Raw genomic sequence first — 19,773 nt, forward strand, 5'->3', positions numbered from 1 at the left:
TAGCACTCGGGCCCTAGTTGTCTTATTTCATGAAAATTTGTAGTAAGTCACAGATGGAAGGCAAGCAATATAACTTTGTGTTTAAGCATTTACTGTGTAGAATGAGATGCATTATATGCGTAACTTTTTGTTTGTAGTGCTAGGAATACACAAGGAAATAAAATGTGTCCTTCTTGTTTTGCTTAATTGTTGTTTTATTTCACTAGGACAAACATTGGCTAATTCGGCAAGCCAAGACCCCAATGGCAAATTCTTCAATTAACTTTCTAGACGATGCTTACAGGAAAAGGTAAAAATGTGTTATTCTAGTAAAGTTTAATAGTTTACTTAAGTTATGATTTTTTGTATTATCCCATTGGACTTTCTTCAGATTTTCTTTTTTTAACTTGTGCACACCATCAAAATGTGGTCTTACTTATTGTAATACTCTTGAAGACTTTAGGAGTGGTTATAACTGTGAGGCATGCAGAGCTACAGTAGAATAACCGACCTGTACACTAATAAAGTGAAGGACCACACCGAGTTCAGAATTTATTTCAAAGTACGGTCCTCCTGCAGGGTTTCTAATGTTCCTGGAGAGTGACCCCTGTGGATTTGGCAGAAGGCTGTGAATGGGCATTCTCACTGGGCCAGATCAATCAGCAATAAACCAAAGCCACTATTAAATGTGGGTTTCTTGAGGGCAATCTGTCACAATGAGAGAAGGTTTGTGAAATCCTGGATTAGCGTGTGCTCAAACAGAATGCAAACAACCTAGAGAGAGAGATTCACAGACATCACCGACATCTCCCTGGGTGAGTAATAATTCTGTGGGTGGAAAGGGGGGTTACAATAAACCTTGGTCTCATTATTTAAACAAGAAACCGGTCTTGCACGAACCCAAGTATTCAGGACAGGAGCTAGTTCTCTGTTCTGGAAAGCCAAGCTTCGGGTTGGGAAAGGATTTTGAGGGGCGCTGTGGGTATGTCACTGAGATGGAGCATCTTCTAAGTCCGGGCGAATTTGTAAAGGGCACTGCATAGGGTGGCACACCACAAAGAGGAGCACATGCGAGTAGGGGTTGTCTGGTAAGGGGGACTATATTATCTTCTCAATCGGGGTTCTTTTTACAGTCCGGATCAAAATTAAAGAGCAGTTTAATTGCTCTGCAGTCCCTTAACATCCAAGATTTGGTGTGCTGCACATATGCACTCTCTTTCCCCTTGGAGTATGCCACTACGGTGACGCACTCCACTCATGCACAGCACCGTCACTCGCGCTGTGCGTGAGGTGAAAAGGATAATCATTGCCTCACCCTTAAATAAACATGACCAATCCCAATGTGTGCCTTAAAAATAAGGCGGTACAAAAGGGGGTGGTGATGGACGGAGCATCTGAACCAATCAAACACTCACACCCAGTCAACAGATCTGGGTTTAATCCATCACCGTTCTTTAGCCCACTCTGCCACCCCAGTTCAGACATGGCTGTATGCAAATCAGTCTGACCATGTGCCTCATGGGAATAGTCCAGCCCGAACTGCCAAGCCATGTCTTCCCTGGACCGGAAACAAGCTTCCGAGGACCGGTTTCCAGCATTTCAGCCGTCTTCAGCCCGGCTTGCTTGAATCCAGTGGCAAAGTGAGCAAGGGACTCACGTCTGAGCTTACCCTGCCAACTTATGGCGAACAAAGCGGTACAAAAGGGGGTGGTGATGGACGGAGCATCTGAACCAATCAAACACTCACAGTGATTGGTCAGGTTCTTTAATCAACCTGCCCTCGCGCTGTCTAGTCAAATATGGCCCGTGGGACAGGCTAACCTGACCACAAACAATCAGGACTTGGTTCTCATGCCTTTTATACTTGTAAACTGCATGAGAACAACTGGGATTTGTTTGGGCAGGTTAACCCGGCGCTCTAAAGGACTCCAAGGGTCTGTGCTATTTCTCTCCTGGTTTCCGAATAGAGCATGGGTTTAAGAGACCCAAAGTGCGCATGTAAGGTTGGACATAGCCAGTAACCTGTCCAACCAGACATGCGCAGTGAACTTCAGCTAGCTGCCATCGTTGCCAAGTAACGATATAGGCCACGTCCTGCCTCCACATGTACAAACTCGTCATCGAGGTCGACCCTAGTCCTTTGAAGAGCCGGGAGTGGGACTATTTCAATTACAGCAACTTGCAGGCGGGGGCAACACTCCTACGCTCAAGAGGAGTAACCACCGCTGGAATAATCTGAGTTTCGTCTGGATAATTGTAACATGTTAGAATAAAGCAGTATTGTAGCCCAGAGAGTGAAGTTAGATATATCTTAAAAGAAGAGATGCAACTAATTTGCGAGGAATGCAATGTACGAATGGGTCTAGTGATGCACTTGGTATTCTCTGTGTGGTATGACTGTATCCATTTAGTGCAGTGCCCTGTATTCAATTTCCCCTAACCTTTTCATAACATTTTACGAATTATTTTAAGTGCCAATCAAGCTTATGTTTAAAAATAATAAAACGCTCTTCTCGGATGATTTTTATTCGTTGTTTTCTGATAACCTTTCTTTTGTGATTGTTTTCCGATAATCTTCCTTTTGTTGTAATTTGAAAACAAATTGTACCCATGTGTCGTGTTTTAAAGGTTATTCCCACTAGTAAGAGTTCACAACCTTCGTTATGTTATGTTACAGAGTATTGTGTTGCTCTTAGTTTGTCAACTCCTTGGCCTCTGGGTGCATTTGGGTGTCTTGAAAAGTAGACTTTTCTCTGCTTGTTGTCGGCCTTCTCAGTGGCATAGAGAGTCCGTTCTTGTGACCCTCCACTAATCTTACAAGTGTTTTCCATGGGTCATGGGTTTGTTAGTGAGAATGTATTTGTTCCTAGTAATTCAGACCGTTCGTTTGAAAAAATAATAATAATTCTGTTTTGTCTGGCTACTATATTAGGGTGGGGTTGTCCTCATCTTTCCATCCTTCACTAACCTTTCATTGAAGGATGCCCGTCTAGGCCTCAGTATGCAGAATATTTTCAGCAGGTTTGTGGGTTTTCCAGTACTGAGGGCTCCAAAAAGAAACTGTTTTTTGCTACTTCATTCTGGCACTAAACTTTGTGTGCGTGGTCAGTTGGTCTTGAGTTTTGTCTACGCTGTGGCTATCTATCAGCCCATTGAATGCAGAGTGGTGTTCTCCCCATGTTGTAGTTTTGTGACCTGCCAGCTAAACATCTCAATGAGATCAGTGGGTCTTCTGTTCAGTTCCAGGGTACATGTCAGTTTCACTATTTCGCTGTCCGTGTGTGAATGAAAAGGTCCTCAATATAAGAGCTCTTGCTGGTGCTTGTGTTTTTCCAAATAAAGTTGGCGTCTTAGTCATTACTATCTTCAACAAATATATGTGACTAAAATCCTTTGTATTACTACATTTAAACGAGATAGATTGTTTGACGTGTTGCCTTTACTTTGTTTATGTATTTATAGAACGACTAGCATTGATACTTTTATAGGACCTGATGAACCCTCCTATTGGCAAGGTTTATAAGATTTTTTTTTATAATGGTTGCATCTTTTCTCCCATGATGCACAGATGGCAGACCTTACTCTCTGTGGACGACCTGGTAGAGAAACTGGTGAAGGATTTAGATGCACGCGAGGAGCTCGAAAATACTTTTATTTTCTACACCTCTGATAATGGATTTCACACCGGTAAACATAAGAAATAGTTGACGCTGTTTGAAAATTGAAATGTGCAATAATATGTTCATGTTACCACCGCAAGCCTTTCCGATTACATTAATTCCTTGTCAACGCCCTGACACAGGCCTAAAGTTGGACGCTGTATGCAGACTATAATGGGTGAGGAAATTAGTTTGATCACATATTGCACTTGATGCTTTCTTTGTTCATTAGATTACTCACATAAACACAGGGATTATTTTGGAATATATGTCCACTACATCAGTATTAGGATACCATTACCAATACCAATCATTTTTGATTTTGTAAAATGAAACATATTTACCAGGCTTCTTTAATGAACAGGAGGTGTGGTGCAGGGGCAGCAACAGCAGTGCATGCTTCTCTAACACAAAGAACAGTTGCAGTGTTTGTTGCAGCATCGGTCCAGCGCTCCTTCATAGCCAAAAACCATACAAAGCCCAGCACATTCATTGTACAAATAACTGCATTTCACGATGCTTCACATACAGAAGAGATGCAATATTGCATCGGTAGTTCAGTCTTTTTGTGAAGTTCTATGTGGCTGGGAAGATGAATTGCCTCCCTGCTGGGTTGATGGAGCAGAAGACCTGCATTTGAAACCACTTCATTTAAAAAAAATTAATACTGCATTTGTTTTTTTCTTAATTATCCTTTTGTGATGCATCAGAATACTGAAAGTGAGTCTCCACCATAATTATGCACTGATTCTGTCTCTAAAACCAGCATCTCATAAAGGGGCGGCTTTGTTGTTGAACACTGTCCATTGAGGTGCAGTTTTAGAAGGTCACATTACTATCAATAAATGTTTGCAGTTGGTATTTCTCTATCTTTGGATATGGAAGTTGTAAGACTAATAGGCTGTATAAGAGAAGGAAGCTCTTCCTGGCAGTTTGTTGAGTCGTTTTTCTGAATGCACCAAGTGCAGAACCTCTTCAATTGAAAAGGGTAGGATTGCCATTTGATGGGCCTTTGGCTTCTCTCAAATGTCCATGGAATCTTGTGACAGACTCAAACGACCATAATGGATGAGTTCAGGAGGCAATCTGGAAGATAGTGGGCTGGAATGCAGAATCTGGCTCTTGAAATTGTGAATAAGGTTTAGTCTGCAAGACAGCCTCCTGTGTGAAATTTCCACAGCTGAAGTAGATCTGTGAATTACCACTGTATGACCATTCCAGGGAGATGCAAGAAATGAAGCCAGAATCTGGGTTCAGGGACCTGTCTTGTGTGTGGGCTATCTACCAGCAGTGTGTGGGTATAGCCGTTCAGAAAGAAAAGAATTTTTATTTCTTGTTTTCCCCTCACTCACCGGAGTTTCCTCACGGTGACATGCTTCATCATCGGGGTCATCCCAGTTCTCTACGAAAAGGGGCGTGCTGCGACTCTCGAGCTACAAAGGAGCACTGTTATGTGAAGGACTATGTGTGGTGAGAGTAAGTGGAGTGGATGTGTGTGTGAGTGTTAAAAATACCGTGCTAGTGGGCCTCAATGTTTTATTCTGCTCCTAGACCGGTATGTTAAAAGTGGGGTTTGTACTGTAGACCAACCTGTGATGTGGGTTGGTTCAGTATCTGGTCAACATGTTTCACGCTACCCCTAGCGTTTCGTCAGGACCATACAGGGACCAGCCCTGTATAATGCCACTCCTAAAAAACCTAGATTTAGGATTCAAAGAATAAATTAGTGCAAAAAATATTTACAGTGAATGACGCTGTTCCAACTCGGTACACGCGTAGGTTTCGTTCAATGGTGAACCTGAAAAAGATATGAACAAAAAATGTTAACAACTACCTCGCCCCTTTCTCAGCCGAGATCGGGGTCTTCTAGTCCTTCAAAACGTGCAATTGTCCATGCACGTTCACTCATGCACGTGGTTGATATGGTGTGAGTCTTGCCATACTGGTACGTGCATGCTTTCAAAGTCTGTTGCCTGCCGTCGATTGACACTGGAAGTGAAACTACCGTGAAGAATCGTGACAGACACACATAAGTGACTATACAGATAACAGTGAATACACAGATCAGACACACAAAAAAGAGAAAGTCTTGCCAATAATTACATTTGTTGGTGCAAAATGGCACATCATGGTCTCATAGGGGGGCGGTATCGCCTCGGTGGAAACAATGCTAAAAAATTATTAAAGTTGTAAAAGATAGAGTTAGTATTCTAAAGTTTCTACTCTTCAGAGTACGTTTCTCATGTTCCCAAAAAAGTTTTTAGGCCTGGATGGATGGAACTTACTTCCTAATCAGCAATGCCACATAGTATTACCTAGCTGCTTCCCCTTGGACCGCATCTTGAGAAATGGTCCGTGGGTCCGGGTTTTATAGGTATTGACTTCCGGTTTTAAGAGACTAGACTGTTATAGCGGCCATCTTTGAAGGATGTAAATAGGCTTTGTTTGGGTCTTTTTACTATTCCTATTCTGCAATAGGTCTTGTCATTCTGAGTTCAAAAAAGTACATTGTTTACATGGGGATTTTGACGATTGCATCTAAGGTTTCAGAAAGAGTTCTGGTTTGGAGTGAATGGCTTTGTAATGTTATCTATTCAAGACACCCCATGGTATGTCATCGTTCAGACCCCTGGTATCCGTCTGAAGTTTGAAAACCCACCGCTGTTCACGTTGATGGAGGGTTTTCTCAAGGTTTTCCCTGTTTTTTACACATTCCAAGACAACCCATTTCAAGTCGTTTGGGGTATGATTTCTCTCGATGAAGTGGTTGGTCATGCGTGTTGTTGACTTTTTGCAGCGTATATTGCTTCTGTGCTCCACAATCCGGGTGCTTACTTTTCTTGTTGTCATGCCAACGTAGTGTAGGTTACACGTGCATGTGATCAGATACACCACCCCACTCGTGTTGCAGTTGGAGAATTCTCTGAGTTGCCATGTGGTGTTGTTGTTAAAAGTGATTTTTTTGGTTACTGAGGTTAGATGACATACGCTACAGTTGTTACACGGGTAGTGGCCATTTGGTAATGGTTGTAGTCTGTTTGTGCTTACTGTTGGTTTGGGTCGTGTATGTACCAAGTAGTCCTTCAGATTTCTTCCTCTTCTGTGACTGAACATCGGTTTGGGGATGTTTAGTTCTCCACTATTCAGTATTGTCCAGTGTTTTTTTACGATCTTGCTCACTTGATCAGACACTTTGTCGAAGGTTGTGATGCAGATAGGTCTGTCACGGTTTGGAGTTTGTGCCACTTTTGGTTCCAGGAGAGCCTCTCTGTTGTTGTTGCTTGCTCTTTTACAAGCTTTCTGTACCATTTTTTTCGGATAGTTCCTTTGTTGTAATTTAGTGCTCAATTCCTCCGCTTGTGATAGATAATCTGATTTGTAGGAGCAATTTCTTCTTAGTCGGAGGAATTGTCCGAAGGGAAGGTTTTGTTTCAGGTGTCTTGGGTGGAAGCTGTTATAGGTGAGGAGGCAATTTCTAGAGGTTGGTTTGTGATGTGTTGTGGTTATCAAAAGTCCGTCTCTTGCCCAAATATTCAGATCCAGAAATACCAGATGGCTCCTGCTCATGGTGTTTGTGAATCTTAAGAATGGATCTTGCTCATTTAGCCAATCGCAAAATCTCAATGCCTCTTCCTCATTGCCGTTCCATATCAACAAAATGTCGTCGATATAACGTTTCCAAAGTTTAATGTGGTCCATGTGAGGGTTGGTGGCAGTTAGGATTTTCTTTTTCTCTAGCTGATGGACATATAGTCCCGCTATGCTCGGCGCAAAAGTGCTGCCCATGCTAGTCCCATGTTGTTGGCGATATAAGGTTTCCTCAAACCGGAAGAAATTTTCTGTGAGAGCTAGCCTGCAGCATTCCAATACCACATGTCTGGGTGCGTGATACGTCCACTCCTCTTCAAACAGTACTTCCTCCAAGATTTCCAATGTTTCTTTGTGCGGTAAGCTCGTGTAAAGACTCTCCACATCTAGACTTATCAAAACGCTAGATGTGGGGTCAAAAGATGTTTCTTTCAAAAGGCATAGTACATCCTTAGTGTCTTTCAGATAAGTGTCCGTTTTTTGAACAATGGGGCGGAGAAAGGCGTCCGCATATCTTGATACTGGTTCCAAGACAGACCCTATACCAGAGACTATTGGTCTTCCTGGAGGGTCATCCATGCGTTTATGGATCTTCGGGATCGTGTAGAAGTATGGGATGACCGGTTTTGTGTTGACTAGGAATTCGGATTCTTTCTTATCCATCCAGTCATTCACCAGACTTTCCTCAATCAGGTGTGCTATGCTGATCCTTATTCTCTCCGTGGGATCTTCTTTAATGATGATATAATTCCTTGTGTCGGCCAGAAGTCGTAGACATTCCTGTCTGTATTTTTCGGTATCTTGTAGGACTATTGCTCCTCCCTTGTCCGCCGGTTTGATGGTTATGGCGGTGTTATTCGATAATTCTCGGATCGCTTCGAACTCCGAGTTGCTTGTGTTCTTAAAGACTCTTATGGTGTTCGGATCCAAATCCCTTACATCCTTCATTACGGCTTTTTCGAAGGCCAGTAATTCGACTGGTAGGTTTTGAGGTGGTGGGACAAAAGTTGACTTTCTCTTTAGTCCAGTGTCCGAGTTTGAGGTTTGTGCTTGATCATTGTTTTTGAAAAAGACCTGTAGTTTTAGTTTTCTCAGAAACTCTTTTAGCTCTGCACACAGTCTGAATTTGTCCGTTGTTGGTGTAGGTATGAAGCCTAGTCCTTTATTTAGAACTTGTTTTTGGATTTCGGTCAATGCTAGAGTTGATAGATTTACTACTAGATCTGGGGGTTGCTCGTTGATGGTTCTGGTTGCCCCTTGCTCCGTGTGTGGCGTTTCGATACTTCCACGGGCTCGGCCCATTGCACCTGTTGGCCGGTTTTGTTTTTCGCTCTCTGAGTCGTTTGGCCTCTTCCTAAAAAAGGGCGAGATTGGTTGCTTTGGTTGCTGTTCCAATTCTGGAATGGTTGTTGGGGGTACATCGGTGGAAACTGTTGTGGGCCATAGAAGAATGGCGGTGGGGGGCCGAATGGTGGCTGGTAGGTAGGCCACATTTGTGGTTGGTTTCCTCGGTATCTTCCTGCATTTCCTCTACCTCTCCTTTGTTTCCTATTTGGAGGGTAATTATAAAGTTTCGGAGAGTTTGCATTGTCAGAGCCGCTGTCAGATCCATCGCTATCTGTATTGTAACCAGGGTTTCTATTGCTTGGTTTATAATCGTCTCGTATGTATGGATAGATTGTCTCATGTGAAAACATTTTCTTGTCTTTATCCAATTTCGTGTATTTGGAATCTTTTAGACTGATCTCGAATTCAGTCATCGTTTTATTCAACTCATCTAATCTTTTTTTAAGCTCGGCAGGTGCTATGTACGACTTTAGATGGACCTCTAATGTCTGTATTACTTCCTTTAGTGTTTCGGATAGGCGAGCCGCTGTTTTGATGATCAGGACTAGCCAGTCCCTGGTGCAGTGCCATGATATTAATGACCAGTCTTTTTTGAATTGTGCAGGAGCCATCTGGTATTTCTGGATCTGAATATTTGGGCAAGAGACGGACTTTTGATAACCACAACACATCACAAACCAACCTCTAGAAATTGCCTCCTCACCTATAACAGCTTCCACCCAAGACACCTGAAACAAAACCTTCCCTTCGGACAATTCCTCCGACTAAGAAGAAATTGCTCCTACAAATCAGATTATCTATCACAAGCGGAGGAATTGAGCACTAAATTACAACAAAGGAACTATCCGAAAAAAATGGTACAGAAAGCTTGTAAAAGAGCAAGCAACAACAACAGAGAGGCTCTCCTGGAACCGAAAGTGGCACAAACTCCAAACGGTGACAGACCTATCTGCATCACAACCTTCGACAAAGTGTCTGATCAAGTGAGCAAGATCGTAAAAAAACACTGGACAATACTGAATAGTGGAGAACTAAACATCCCCAAACCGATGTTCAGTCACAGAAGAGGAAGAAATCTGAAGGACTACTTGGTACATACACGACCCAAACCAACAGTAAGCACAAACAGACTACAACCATTACCAAATGGCCACTACCCGTGTAACAACTGTAGCGTATGTCATCTAACCTCAGTAACCAAAAAAATCACTTTTAACAACAACACCACATGGCAACTCAGAGAATTTTCCAACTGCAACACGAGTGGGGTGGTGTATCTGATCACATGCACGTGTAACCTACACTACGTTGGCATGACAACAAGAAAAGTAAGCACCCGGATTGTGGAGCACAGAAGCAATATACGCTGCAAAAAGTCAACAACACGCATGACCAACCACTTCATCGAGAGAAATCATACCCCAAACGACTTGAAATGGGTTGTCTTGGAATGTGTAAAAAACAGGGAAAACCTTGAGAAAGCCCTCCATGAACGTGAACAGCGGTGGGTTTTCAAACTTCAGACGGATACCAGGGGTCTGAACGATGACATACCATGGGGTGTCTTGAATAGATAACATTACAAAGCCATTCACTCCAAACCAGAACTCTTTCTGAAACCTTAGATGCAATCGTCAAAATCCCCATGTAAACAATGTACTTTTTTGAACTCAGAATGACAAGGCCTATTGCAGAATAGGAATAGTAAAAAGACCCAAACAAAGCCTATTTACATCCTTCAAAGATGGCCGCTATAACAGTCTAGTCTCTTAAAACCGGAAGTCAATACCTATAAAACCCGGACCCACGGACCATTTCTCAAGATGCGGTCCAAGGGGGAGCAGCTAGGTAATACTATGCGGCATTGCTGATTAGGAAGTAAGTTCCATCCATCCAGGCCTAAAAACTTTTTTGGGAACATGAGAAACGTACTCTGAAGAGTAGAAACTTTAGAATACTAACTCTATCTTTTACAACTTTAATAATTTTTTAGCATTGTTTCCACCGAGGCGATACCGCCCCCCTATGAGACCATGATGTGCCATTTTGCACCAACAAATGTAATTATTGGCAAGACTTTCTCTTTTTTGTGTGTCTGATCTGTGTATTCACTGTTATCTGTATAGTCACTTATGTGTGTCTGTCACGATTCTTCACGGTAGTTTCACTTCCAGTGTCAATCGACGGCAGGCAACAGACTTTGAAAGCATGCACGTACCAGTATGGCAAGACTCACACCATATCAACCACGTGCATGAGTGAACGTGCATGGACAATTGCACGTTTTGAAGGACTAGAAGACCCCGATCTCGGCTGAGAAAGGGGCGAGGTAGTTGTTAACATTTTTTGTTCATATCTTTTTCAGGTTCACCATTGAACGAAACCTACGCGTGTACCGAGTTGGAACAGCGTCATTCACTGTAAATATTTTTTGCACTAATTTATTCTTTGAATCCTAAATCTAGGTTTTTTAGGAGTGGCATTATACAGGGCTGGTCCCTGTATGGTCCTGACGAAACGCTAGGGGTAGCGTGAAACATGTTGACCAGATACTGAACCAACCCACATCACAGGTTGGTCTACAGTACAAACCCCACTTTTAACATACCGGTCTAGGAGCAGAATAAAACATTGAGGCCCACTAGCACGGTATTTTTAACACTCACACACACATCCACTCCACTTACTCTCACCACACATAGTCCTTCACATAACAGTGCTCCTTCGTAGCTCGAGAGTCGCAGCACGCCCCTTTTAGTAGAGAACTGGGATGACCCCGATGATGAAGCATGTCACCGTGAGGAAACTCCGATGAGTGAGGGGAAAACAAGAAAGAAAAATTATTTTCTTTCTGAACGGCTATACCCACACACTGCTGGTAGATAGCCCACACACAAGACAGGTCCCTGAACCCAGATACTGGCTTCATTTCTTGCAATTATTCTTAGGAGGACGACCTGGTCTGTAGTAACCTCCTTCTCCCTCTACTCTGGTGCCATTCCAGGGAGATGAACATCATTCATGCCTCGGAATTAGTCAGTTTGTCAATGGCTGCTGGAATCATGGAAAACAAAAATATACATAAAGATATGTCCGTTACCCGGTTAATGAAAAGGGCATTCAACTTTGACTCTGCTTTGTAGTATCTTGAGGCAATTTGGGGATTTTTCTGTTTCGGCATTTGCAAAGAAGTCTAACTAAGAAAAATTCCTATCAAAGTAAGCATCTTCTAAAACTTTGTTGTATAGGATCCATACATAACTTTTTGGAATAATCCTGCCGAGTATGTCCAGCTCTGCATTTTTCTACCTTAAGAGATGAATTGTGGTAATTTGGAGAATTCCTAAAATGAGTCAAGCCTCTGGAGATAAAAGCTTTGATCTGGCACCCCCATGTTTGTTCAAGTAGGGTATCAATGTTGTATTGTCCATGTGAACAAAGGGGAAGCTTGTCCTGAAAGCCAACAGAAAAGACTGGAGAGTGAGATGGACTGCTTGAGTTCTCGAATATTTATGTAGTAGGTATTTTCTTCCTGGGACCTATATTCACCCCCCAACCCCGCAGAAAAGTATCTATCACTATCATTTTTCAGTGGAAATATTCTAGTGGAAAGGAAAATCCTACACAAGATTGTTAAGATTGCATCACCAAGGGAAGGACTGGATTGATGGAGTGAGCTCACCATATCTTCCCATCTTTGTCTGAGAATTGCGACCAGTGAGCTTCGAGAAACTGTTGAAGACTCTGAGATCCAGACAGGCATTGCACCATTGAACCTAGAAGAGACTTACTTGGCTTTTCTGGAGCTTCAGCTTCTGTAGACTGAAACATTTCAGTTGGATAGAAGATAATCTGTCACCCAGAGGAAGTGCCCTTCCACTTTGGGTGCCCAGTACCGCCCCCATTCAGTGGATGGATTCAAGTAGAGTCAGGATTGACTTGGCATGACTGATATGCAGTCCGAAGCGCTGGAGAGCGTCTACCTACAAACTGAAATGAAGACCGGTCTGCATAGGGGAAGAAGCCTTTTCAACTAATCGTCTAGTTATGGTCCGATTTAAAATCCCCATCCTCTGCCACCACTACTGCCATGTATTTTGAGAAAGTTCTCACATCCAACTTTAGCCCAGACAAATTGTACTGGCAATAGTCTTTGTAAAGTAGGTGTCAGGCTTCAGCTGGTGTGCAATTTTTACTTAGTTATTTACAGCCTATACTCTTTGTGTCCTCTTCTAGTAGTTGCCTCCAACTGAATCACTGCCTCCCTTTCAAACCCCACCAACATTCCAACATATCTTATCTCATACAGGGATCTGGACGAGAATAAAAAGGATCCACCACACTTCTCCCCTCTTAATACAACTTACTAATCTTTACATTCAACAAAAAAGCATTACTAATAAAGTAAATACAGTATAAAAATGTACAGTATAAATACATTTCTGCTTACACATCTTCACATTGACACATAACCATATCCTTGAATTCTGTATTAAACAATAAAACAGCCAGAAGCAATCGCAGTAATTCGTCATAGTTCGCGTTAGTTTCTGACAGTTCAAATCATCAGTCTCTGTACCGCAACGTGGGTTGAGAAGGTGGACAATATAAGAACCGCCTCTGTCCATACTTGGGGCAATTATACTCTATCAATTCCTGGTTTACACCCTTTGACATCACCGATTTGTCAGACCACTTCTTCCTATTGTTCAGTATCAGAAGAATGAGCTGATGTAGTAGGTAAAAGTATACAAATCCGGAAGAATGAAGTAATCCATTACTTTGCATTTCTTAAGACCACTATACTTTATTTGTACGATTGGTTGTGACCTGTTAGGAAGTAGGTGAGTCCATTGTCTCATCCTTTGTTAGTTCTTTCCCAAGCATGTGCTCTAGGAAGTAACAATTTTGTTGCAAGTCCAGTCGAGTGATCTACAAACGTGACAGGAATCATTGAGTGTTAGGGCACAAGTAGAAACTTTACGAAAGGTTCCCATAGTCTTCAGATTATTCATTTCATAAGTTCATACTATGACAGAAAAGCAACTTTTTGAGGCCTTCATGAAATACAGCTTGTGCACGATGAATTTATGCTAAAATATGAATTTCATGTTGTTGGAAATCATGCATTGGTTCTTCATTTAAGCAAAACAATGAATCACATCTACAGTAATAAAGATATAATTTAAGAAATATTCCATCCATTCCGTCCATTTCATTGGGGGTTCACCAGGAACTGAAAGAAAAGCCTCAGGAGGAGTAAGGCTGAAAGTTTGTGCTGCAGCGCACATTATCACATAGTACAAGTAAATCAAATGTAATCAAACAGAACTCCTTATGAATTGGATGACGCAATAACAAAATGCATAAGGAAGTAGTGAATCGCCGTTATTCACTTGCTCAGGACAGGAGTAATGGAATGAGCAAACCGTAAAATTAAAAATGTACTCGCATCCATCATATTGGGGTATATTCTGTCAATTGAATTGGGATAGTCACCTTAAATCCTGAGAAACCGTGTAAGAGGAGATCCTGACACACCAGATGAGGTAAAAAGCAATATTATGGAGCTCGAAGTACTTAACCAGAATTAAGATGGCTGCCACGCATAGAAGTTGTCATTCAAGTAATGAGGCTGAAAGCATTGCACGTGCGGTTTCCCGCAGCAATGCATTCAATACTGCATCACGCTACACTGCTCCGTCGTTACAAATATAGTGAGAGGGGAACCTCCTAAAGCTTTGGAAAGAGGCTAGAAACCTTCACAGTGCCCGGATATAGTATGAGCAGAAACCCATTGCCACCCCCAACGTCTCCATCTGATTAGTGCTGGCGCTCGAAACTAGCACAGAAACTCTCCATAGTAAACGCTGTTGGGGCGAATGTCTGCGTGGACACGTTTCTCCGACCACTCATCGCCATATAAAGTAGGTGACAAGCTTTAGCTGGAGCAAAATGTGTTCCTTAGAAATCGCCAACTTGTACTTTCCACGTCCTCCTTCAGTAGCTGCCTCCAACTGCATCACCACCAAGGCTCTGCACGAGAATTACTAGACTCTACCACAGTTTGCCCGCCAGCAGCCTCAGGAATTGTTGATGTTTCACAAAGAGTGGAATATGAGAGTAGACATTCAACAGATCACATCCAGTCTCCTTGATGAAATTGAGAATATATCTGGTTGGGGGTTGGGGATAAGATTCTGAGGTTCTCTTTTCTTCTACATTTATTGGCTAACTTAAGATCGAGAATGAGCCTGAATTCAACTTGGGTCCTTTCTGCTGAACCAGAAAGTAAAGGGAATAAATGCCCTTTTATTTATGGGAATCGGAAACATTTTACAAGGTGCTTTTTACAATAAAATGTCCACCTTCTACTGCAGTTTTCTTGATAGAAATGATTTGACGTTTTGGGGGATATTGCCAGTGAAAGGGCTTTGAATCAGAGACTGTACCAACTCTGCATTATATTTCGTACCCATCTTTCTGTTGTGTTTTTGTGCCACTCTGCTTGATGTTTCATGACACTTGCTATAATGGAGTCAGAGAGGGAAGGGAGTGTCACCATTTTCTGCTAGAGGCTTCACTGCTTCCACTGAGGGTTTGTGTAGAAGATTCACTGAAGCCTTAGAGGGTTGGTGTCTTCCTCTTTCTTTTGACTTGCACTGTCGTGTTACTGTTGCTTGTGCTGGGTCTACTGTTTTTATGGTCGCTGAAATGTTCTAAAAAATGGAAACCTTGTACATATGTTGCCTTAAATGTCACTATGTAGCTTAGGTTTAACTGTTATTTCACTGGGACACCATACAGTCATACACCCTTGTCTAATGTTTAGCTGTTGTTAAGAATATTTTTCTACTTAAATCCTTGTGTATGTATTGTTTTACCTTCTTATTTCCTAGATAAACAATTTCACAAATTGACTGAACCTTTGATTTGTGTATCCAGCTTCCTTTCGGACATCACTCCAACCCTGTGCATTGCCATTGTTCATAACTCTTATTAGAATATCCCTTATTACTCCGCACTAAGGTCTACTGTTTAGGCCATTGACCACTGACAACCCTTGTGCCTGAAATGATGCACCCTGTTTTCCCCACCCAAAAGCTCTGAAAGACTATTTCTGATTTAATTTAATGCATCGAACAGGAAGATTGACAATGTGTTGCTTATCTTCGGGTGTCTGGCCGGCCAGGCATAGCCAAGAAGAATGCCACATTGCCAGCTCATGGCAATATCTGTGTGCTGCCAAGGCTGATGAGTCTGCTGCTGCTCTTATTTTGAGATGTGAGGTTATCATTGCCTTGCAGTTAATCTCGTTAAAGCCTTCTCTTATTTCTATGTTAAGGTAATTAGCAAATCTGAGACTTCTTGCTGCAGATTTCTCATCTTTTCAATATTCAGGGGTCAGGCTAGTTCCAGAAACGTTTCCATAGTACCTATGTGCGCTGGTAAGTGGCACCCTGTGGCTCTACATTGAGGCCGTTCTAGTGACATTCGGGGCGTATATAGGCGCCACTCCTGTTCTGATGTCCTTTCCTTTGCTTCTACGCCACTCGACACTGATTCGGAGATTCCTCTCTTTGCTGAGACCCTTATCTTGGTTTTTTCCTCGCACACATTTTTTTTACAATGTGCATGAGATGTTTTAAACCCTGTAATGACTGTCGCAAACATATGTCTGTGATAGATCCCCATCAGTTATGCCTGTGGTGTCTGGGTTTGGAACACTTAGTTGAACAAGGCTTCTGCAAACTGTGCGCCGATGAGCCCCAATGCCATCAGGGAATGCAAGGCAAAACTTTGTCTCCAAGAACACTAAAACAAAGCATTGTAACCACTCCAAGTCCCGCACTAAAGCTTGATCCCAGTCCCTCTCCCGTTTCCAGAGTCGATGGAGCCACGCTAGAGGCCGGTCTTCGCTGCAATCCCAGTGCTCCAGTAGGCTGAAACACAAGAAGTGGAAGTGGAGTTCCTCTCCTTTGTGCCATTCACACTCCTCTGACAATGTGTGTGGGCATCACCAGCCATCTTGCTCCTGAATCCGGCCAACTTTGGAGCCGATTCCGCAGCTGGTTCAGGCACAACCTTCTGGAACCTTCAGCCACTCCACACCACATCAAATAGACCAGTGCAGCTATACTTTAGCTCTTTGGATCCCTACAGACTCCCGCTTGTATGTCTTTGAGCCTCATCGAGCCAAGAGGCTTTCCACCTGGACTTCCGTGGGGGGGTTTGCCCTAGAGCCAGCTCGGAATCTAGGAGCCACTTCTGTGTTTTGCTTCAGTTCCTACCCTCATGCCCAAACCCATGTCAGGCTTGGGTACCTTGACGCCAATGCTGACCACGTCTCCCTACCTTTGGTAAATGCCTCTTGTCATCAGCAGTTTATCCCTGCAATCAATGTCTCCTGTTTTTTGGGCAGTTACACTTATGCCCTTTGGTACTTGTGCCTAGTTTCCATAAGGAACAAGGTCAAGACTGATTTGCATATGGCTGGGTCCAAACTGGGGTGGCATTGTGAGCAAAAGATTGATTGATTAAACCCAGATCCTTGTACGGGGGTTGAATGTTGCATTGTTCAGCATTCTGTCCATTAATTGTTCCTTTTGCTTTGGAACTTGGTGGTTCAAGTCCTCCCTGGTGTACAAGAAGACCTTTGTCTGGTCCTTTTGGCGGTGAGCGAAGATAGTTGTGATGCGGCCAAAATCACAATTCGTTGTGACATGGACACCACCTACTCTTTGGGTACTAGCTTTGCCATGCTGGCTGCAGTAGATGGGATTCTCTTGCGACATCCAGTCCTCCTTGATGGTCCTGCTGTTTGATAGGACTTGCATGTTTGGGGACCAGTCTCACTCTGCCTTTGAACACTTCGAGTAGAGTAGGGCTCCTGCTCGCGCTCTGACCTTTTCTGTCCAGCCTCTCCACCTGCAACAATTCCAACATTCCTTTAGTGGCTTTGGTTGAGGCACCCCTTACTGCCCCTGTAGGGAGAACGGCAGTTTCGTGGTAGGGGCAGAGGGGCCCACTGTACCCTAAGGTCAATGTGCCAACCAGTCCACTGACCCCTCCTGAATGCCCCCCCCCCTCGCATGCAGCCCCATCTGCCAAACATTTGAATTGTAGCCAATTGTGGTCACAGCCACCCAGTAGGTGGCAGAATCCAACAGCTTTATGTGGGTTGGTGAGCCATCACATCGCACAGGTGGGTCCTACAGATTGTCCACAAAGGTTATGCCTTACCCTTCCTTCCATCCCCGCTGCACCTTCCACCACCCACCCAGTGACTCACAGAGGATCTATCTCTCCATTTTCAGCAGGAAGTGCAAGCCCTTTTTACCAAAGGGGCTGTTGAGAGGGGCCTGCTCCAGAAGTATGACATGATGGTTATTCCTGCTACTTTCTGTTGCCCAAGAGCCTCCTGCATCCTGCTGCTCGTGGCTCTGCAGTGGGATCTGAAGTCCCAATGGCCCAACATTAACGAGGCCGTCCAGCTAAGTTCAGATTTCAGCGGAGACTGCGAAAGTTCTGCAGTGATGGTTACTGGCCCGCTATTGGGTCAGTGGTAGACCCCCCCTTTCCTTTCTCCAAATCAGAGCAGACAGTGGTGACAAATGTGCCACTTCTGGGCCAGGGCTGCCACTTGGGAGAAATGGAGCTCAGAGGCCTCTGGTATCTGGCAGAGTCCCCGGCTCCATATCAACCTCTGGAACTGAGGCCCATCCGCTTGGCACTGAATGTCTTCCTGCCATCCATCAAGGGTAGGCTGGTACCAGTGCTCACAGACAGTCACCTCCATGTGCTGGAGCAACAAACATAGCTGGGTGGGGTCACGGACCCTGTGCCAAGAGACCTTGTGCCTTTGGAAATGTCTGGACTGCCAAGGGATCTTCCGGGCAAATTAACTCTGCTGTCGGCGCCTACCGGATCACAAGCGGCAGTTACACCCGGAGTTTGCGCTTATCTTTTCAGCGAATAGGGAGAACCTTGGCTTGATTTGCTTTCCATCTCTGAGAACAAACAGTGCCAGTGTGAGTTGAAGTTTCCAAGGCATCTTGCTCTGGGACTCTTTCCGCCTCGGCTGGCACTCGAGACCCTGAACTCTTTCCTGCCGATATCACTTCTGCCCTGAGTTCTCAAGAAGATCAGAACCACTCGGGCCCAAGTCATCTTAGTGGTCTGGACTGGGCACAGAGAGTATGGTATGTAGAACTCCTGGACTTGAGCATTTGGCCGGGGTGGTGAACAGCATATCCTCCAGCAGGAGAGCCTGATCGCAGGCTCTCCTGCTCGAGGATCTGCTGTTCACCACCCCGGCCTTTACAATCTCCATTTTAATACATGGAGATTGAGTGGTGCCAGCTGAATGCCTTCAATCACCTTTTGGAGGTACTGGATGCCATCTTGGTAGCCAGGCATCCCTCGACAAAGACTGTATAGGCCTGTCACTGGGACAGGTTTGTGGTTTTTTACTGGCGCACGCCAAATTGACCCCCTCCAGGTCTTATTGTCTGATGCCCTTTTGTATCTTCTGTCCCTCTCTGGGCAAGGCCTTGATTTGGGCATGGTTAAAGGTTATCTTTAGCCCCTTTCGTCCTTCCTGCAATAGCCTGATCAACCTTCCTTCCTTGTTTAAGGTTACCGGTTGTGATGAGGTTTTTGCAAGGGTTGCTGCATCTTTTTCTTCCTTTTGGACCAATGGGACCTCAATTTCATCCTTATTTATTTGATGTGTACTCCATTGGAGCCGCACCACAGCTGTTCTCTACAACTCCTCACCATTAAAGTGTTCCTGGTTGCCATCATCTCCGCATGGTTTGTGAGTGAGCTTCAGGGTCTGTGTGTTCATCTACCATACACCACCACCTTCCCTGAAAAGCTGGTTCTGCAAACTAGGGCATCCTTTGAGCTGAAAGTTGTGATGCCGTTCCACATCTGTCAAATATCACCCTGACAGCTTTCTTTGCTCCTCCTCAACTCTCTAAGGAGTAAGAGAGATTCCATCTCTTGGACCACAAATGAGAGCTTACTTTTTACTTCGATCGTACCAAAGACCACCGAGTGGAGAATCAGCTCTTCGTGGGGTTCGCCAGAGTGAAAAAAGGCAAGACTGTCGACGAGTACCATCTCCCGCTGGATAGTGTTCTGCATTAAGATCTGCTATGCATTGGCTAAAAAGCAGCCTCTGTAAGGACTTAAT

The 19,773-nt window shown here is 43.8% G+C and overlaps 1 protein-coding gene across 1 annotated transcript in view; it reads left to right on the forward strand.

Annotated features, from left to right (window-relative positions):
- Nucleotides 1-19,773, forward strand: part of GNS (glucosamine (N-acetyl)-6-sulfatase) — a 230,871-nt gene that overhangs the window by 133,426 nt on the left and 77,672 nt on the right. The window contains exons 7-8 of the mRNA XM_086919043.1: nucleotides 207-289; nucleotides 3,548-3,666. Of these exons, the coding sequence (XP_086775169.1) occupies nucleotides 207-289; nucleotides 3,548-3,666 (202 nt within the window). The remainder of the gene's footprint in view (nucleotides 1-206; nucleotides 290-3,547; nucleotides 3,667-19,773) is intronic.

The sequence above is a fragment of the Lissotriton vulgaris genome, chromosome 1_1 (genome assembly GCF_964263255.1).
Source record: "Lissotriton vulgaris chromosome 1_1, aLisVul1.2, whole genome shotgun sequence".
NCBI lineage: Eukaryota > Metazoa > Chordata > Amphibia > Caudata > Salamandridae > Lissotriton > Lissotriton vulgaris.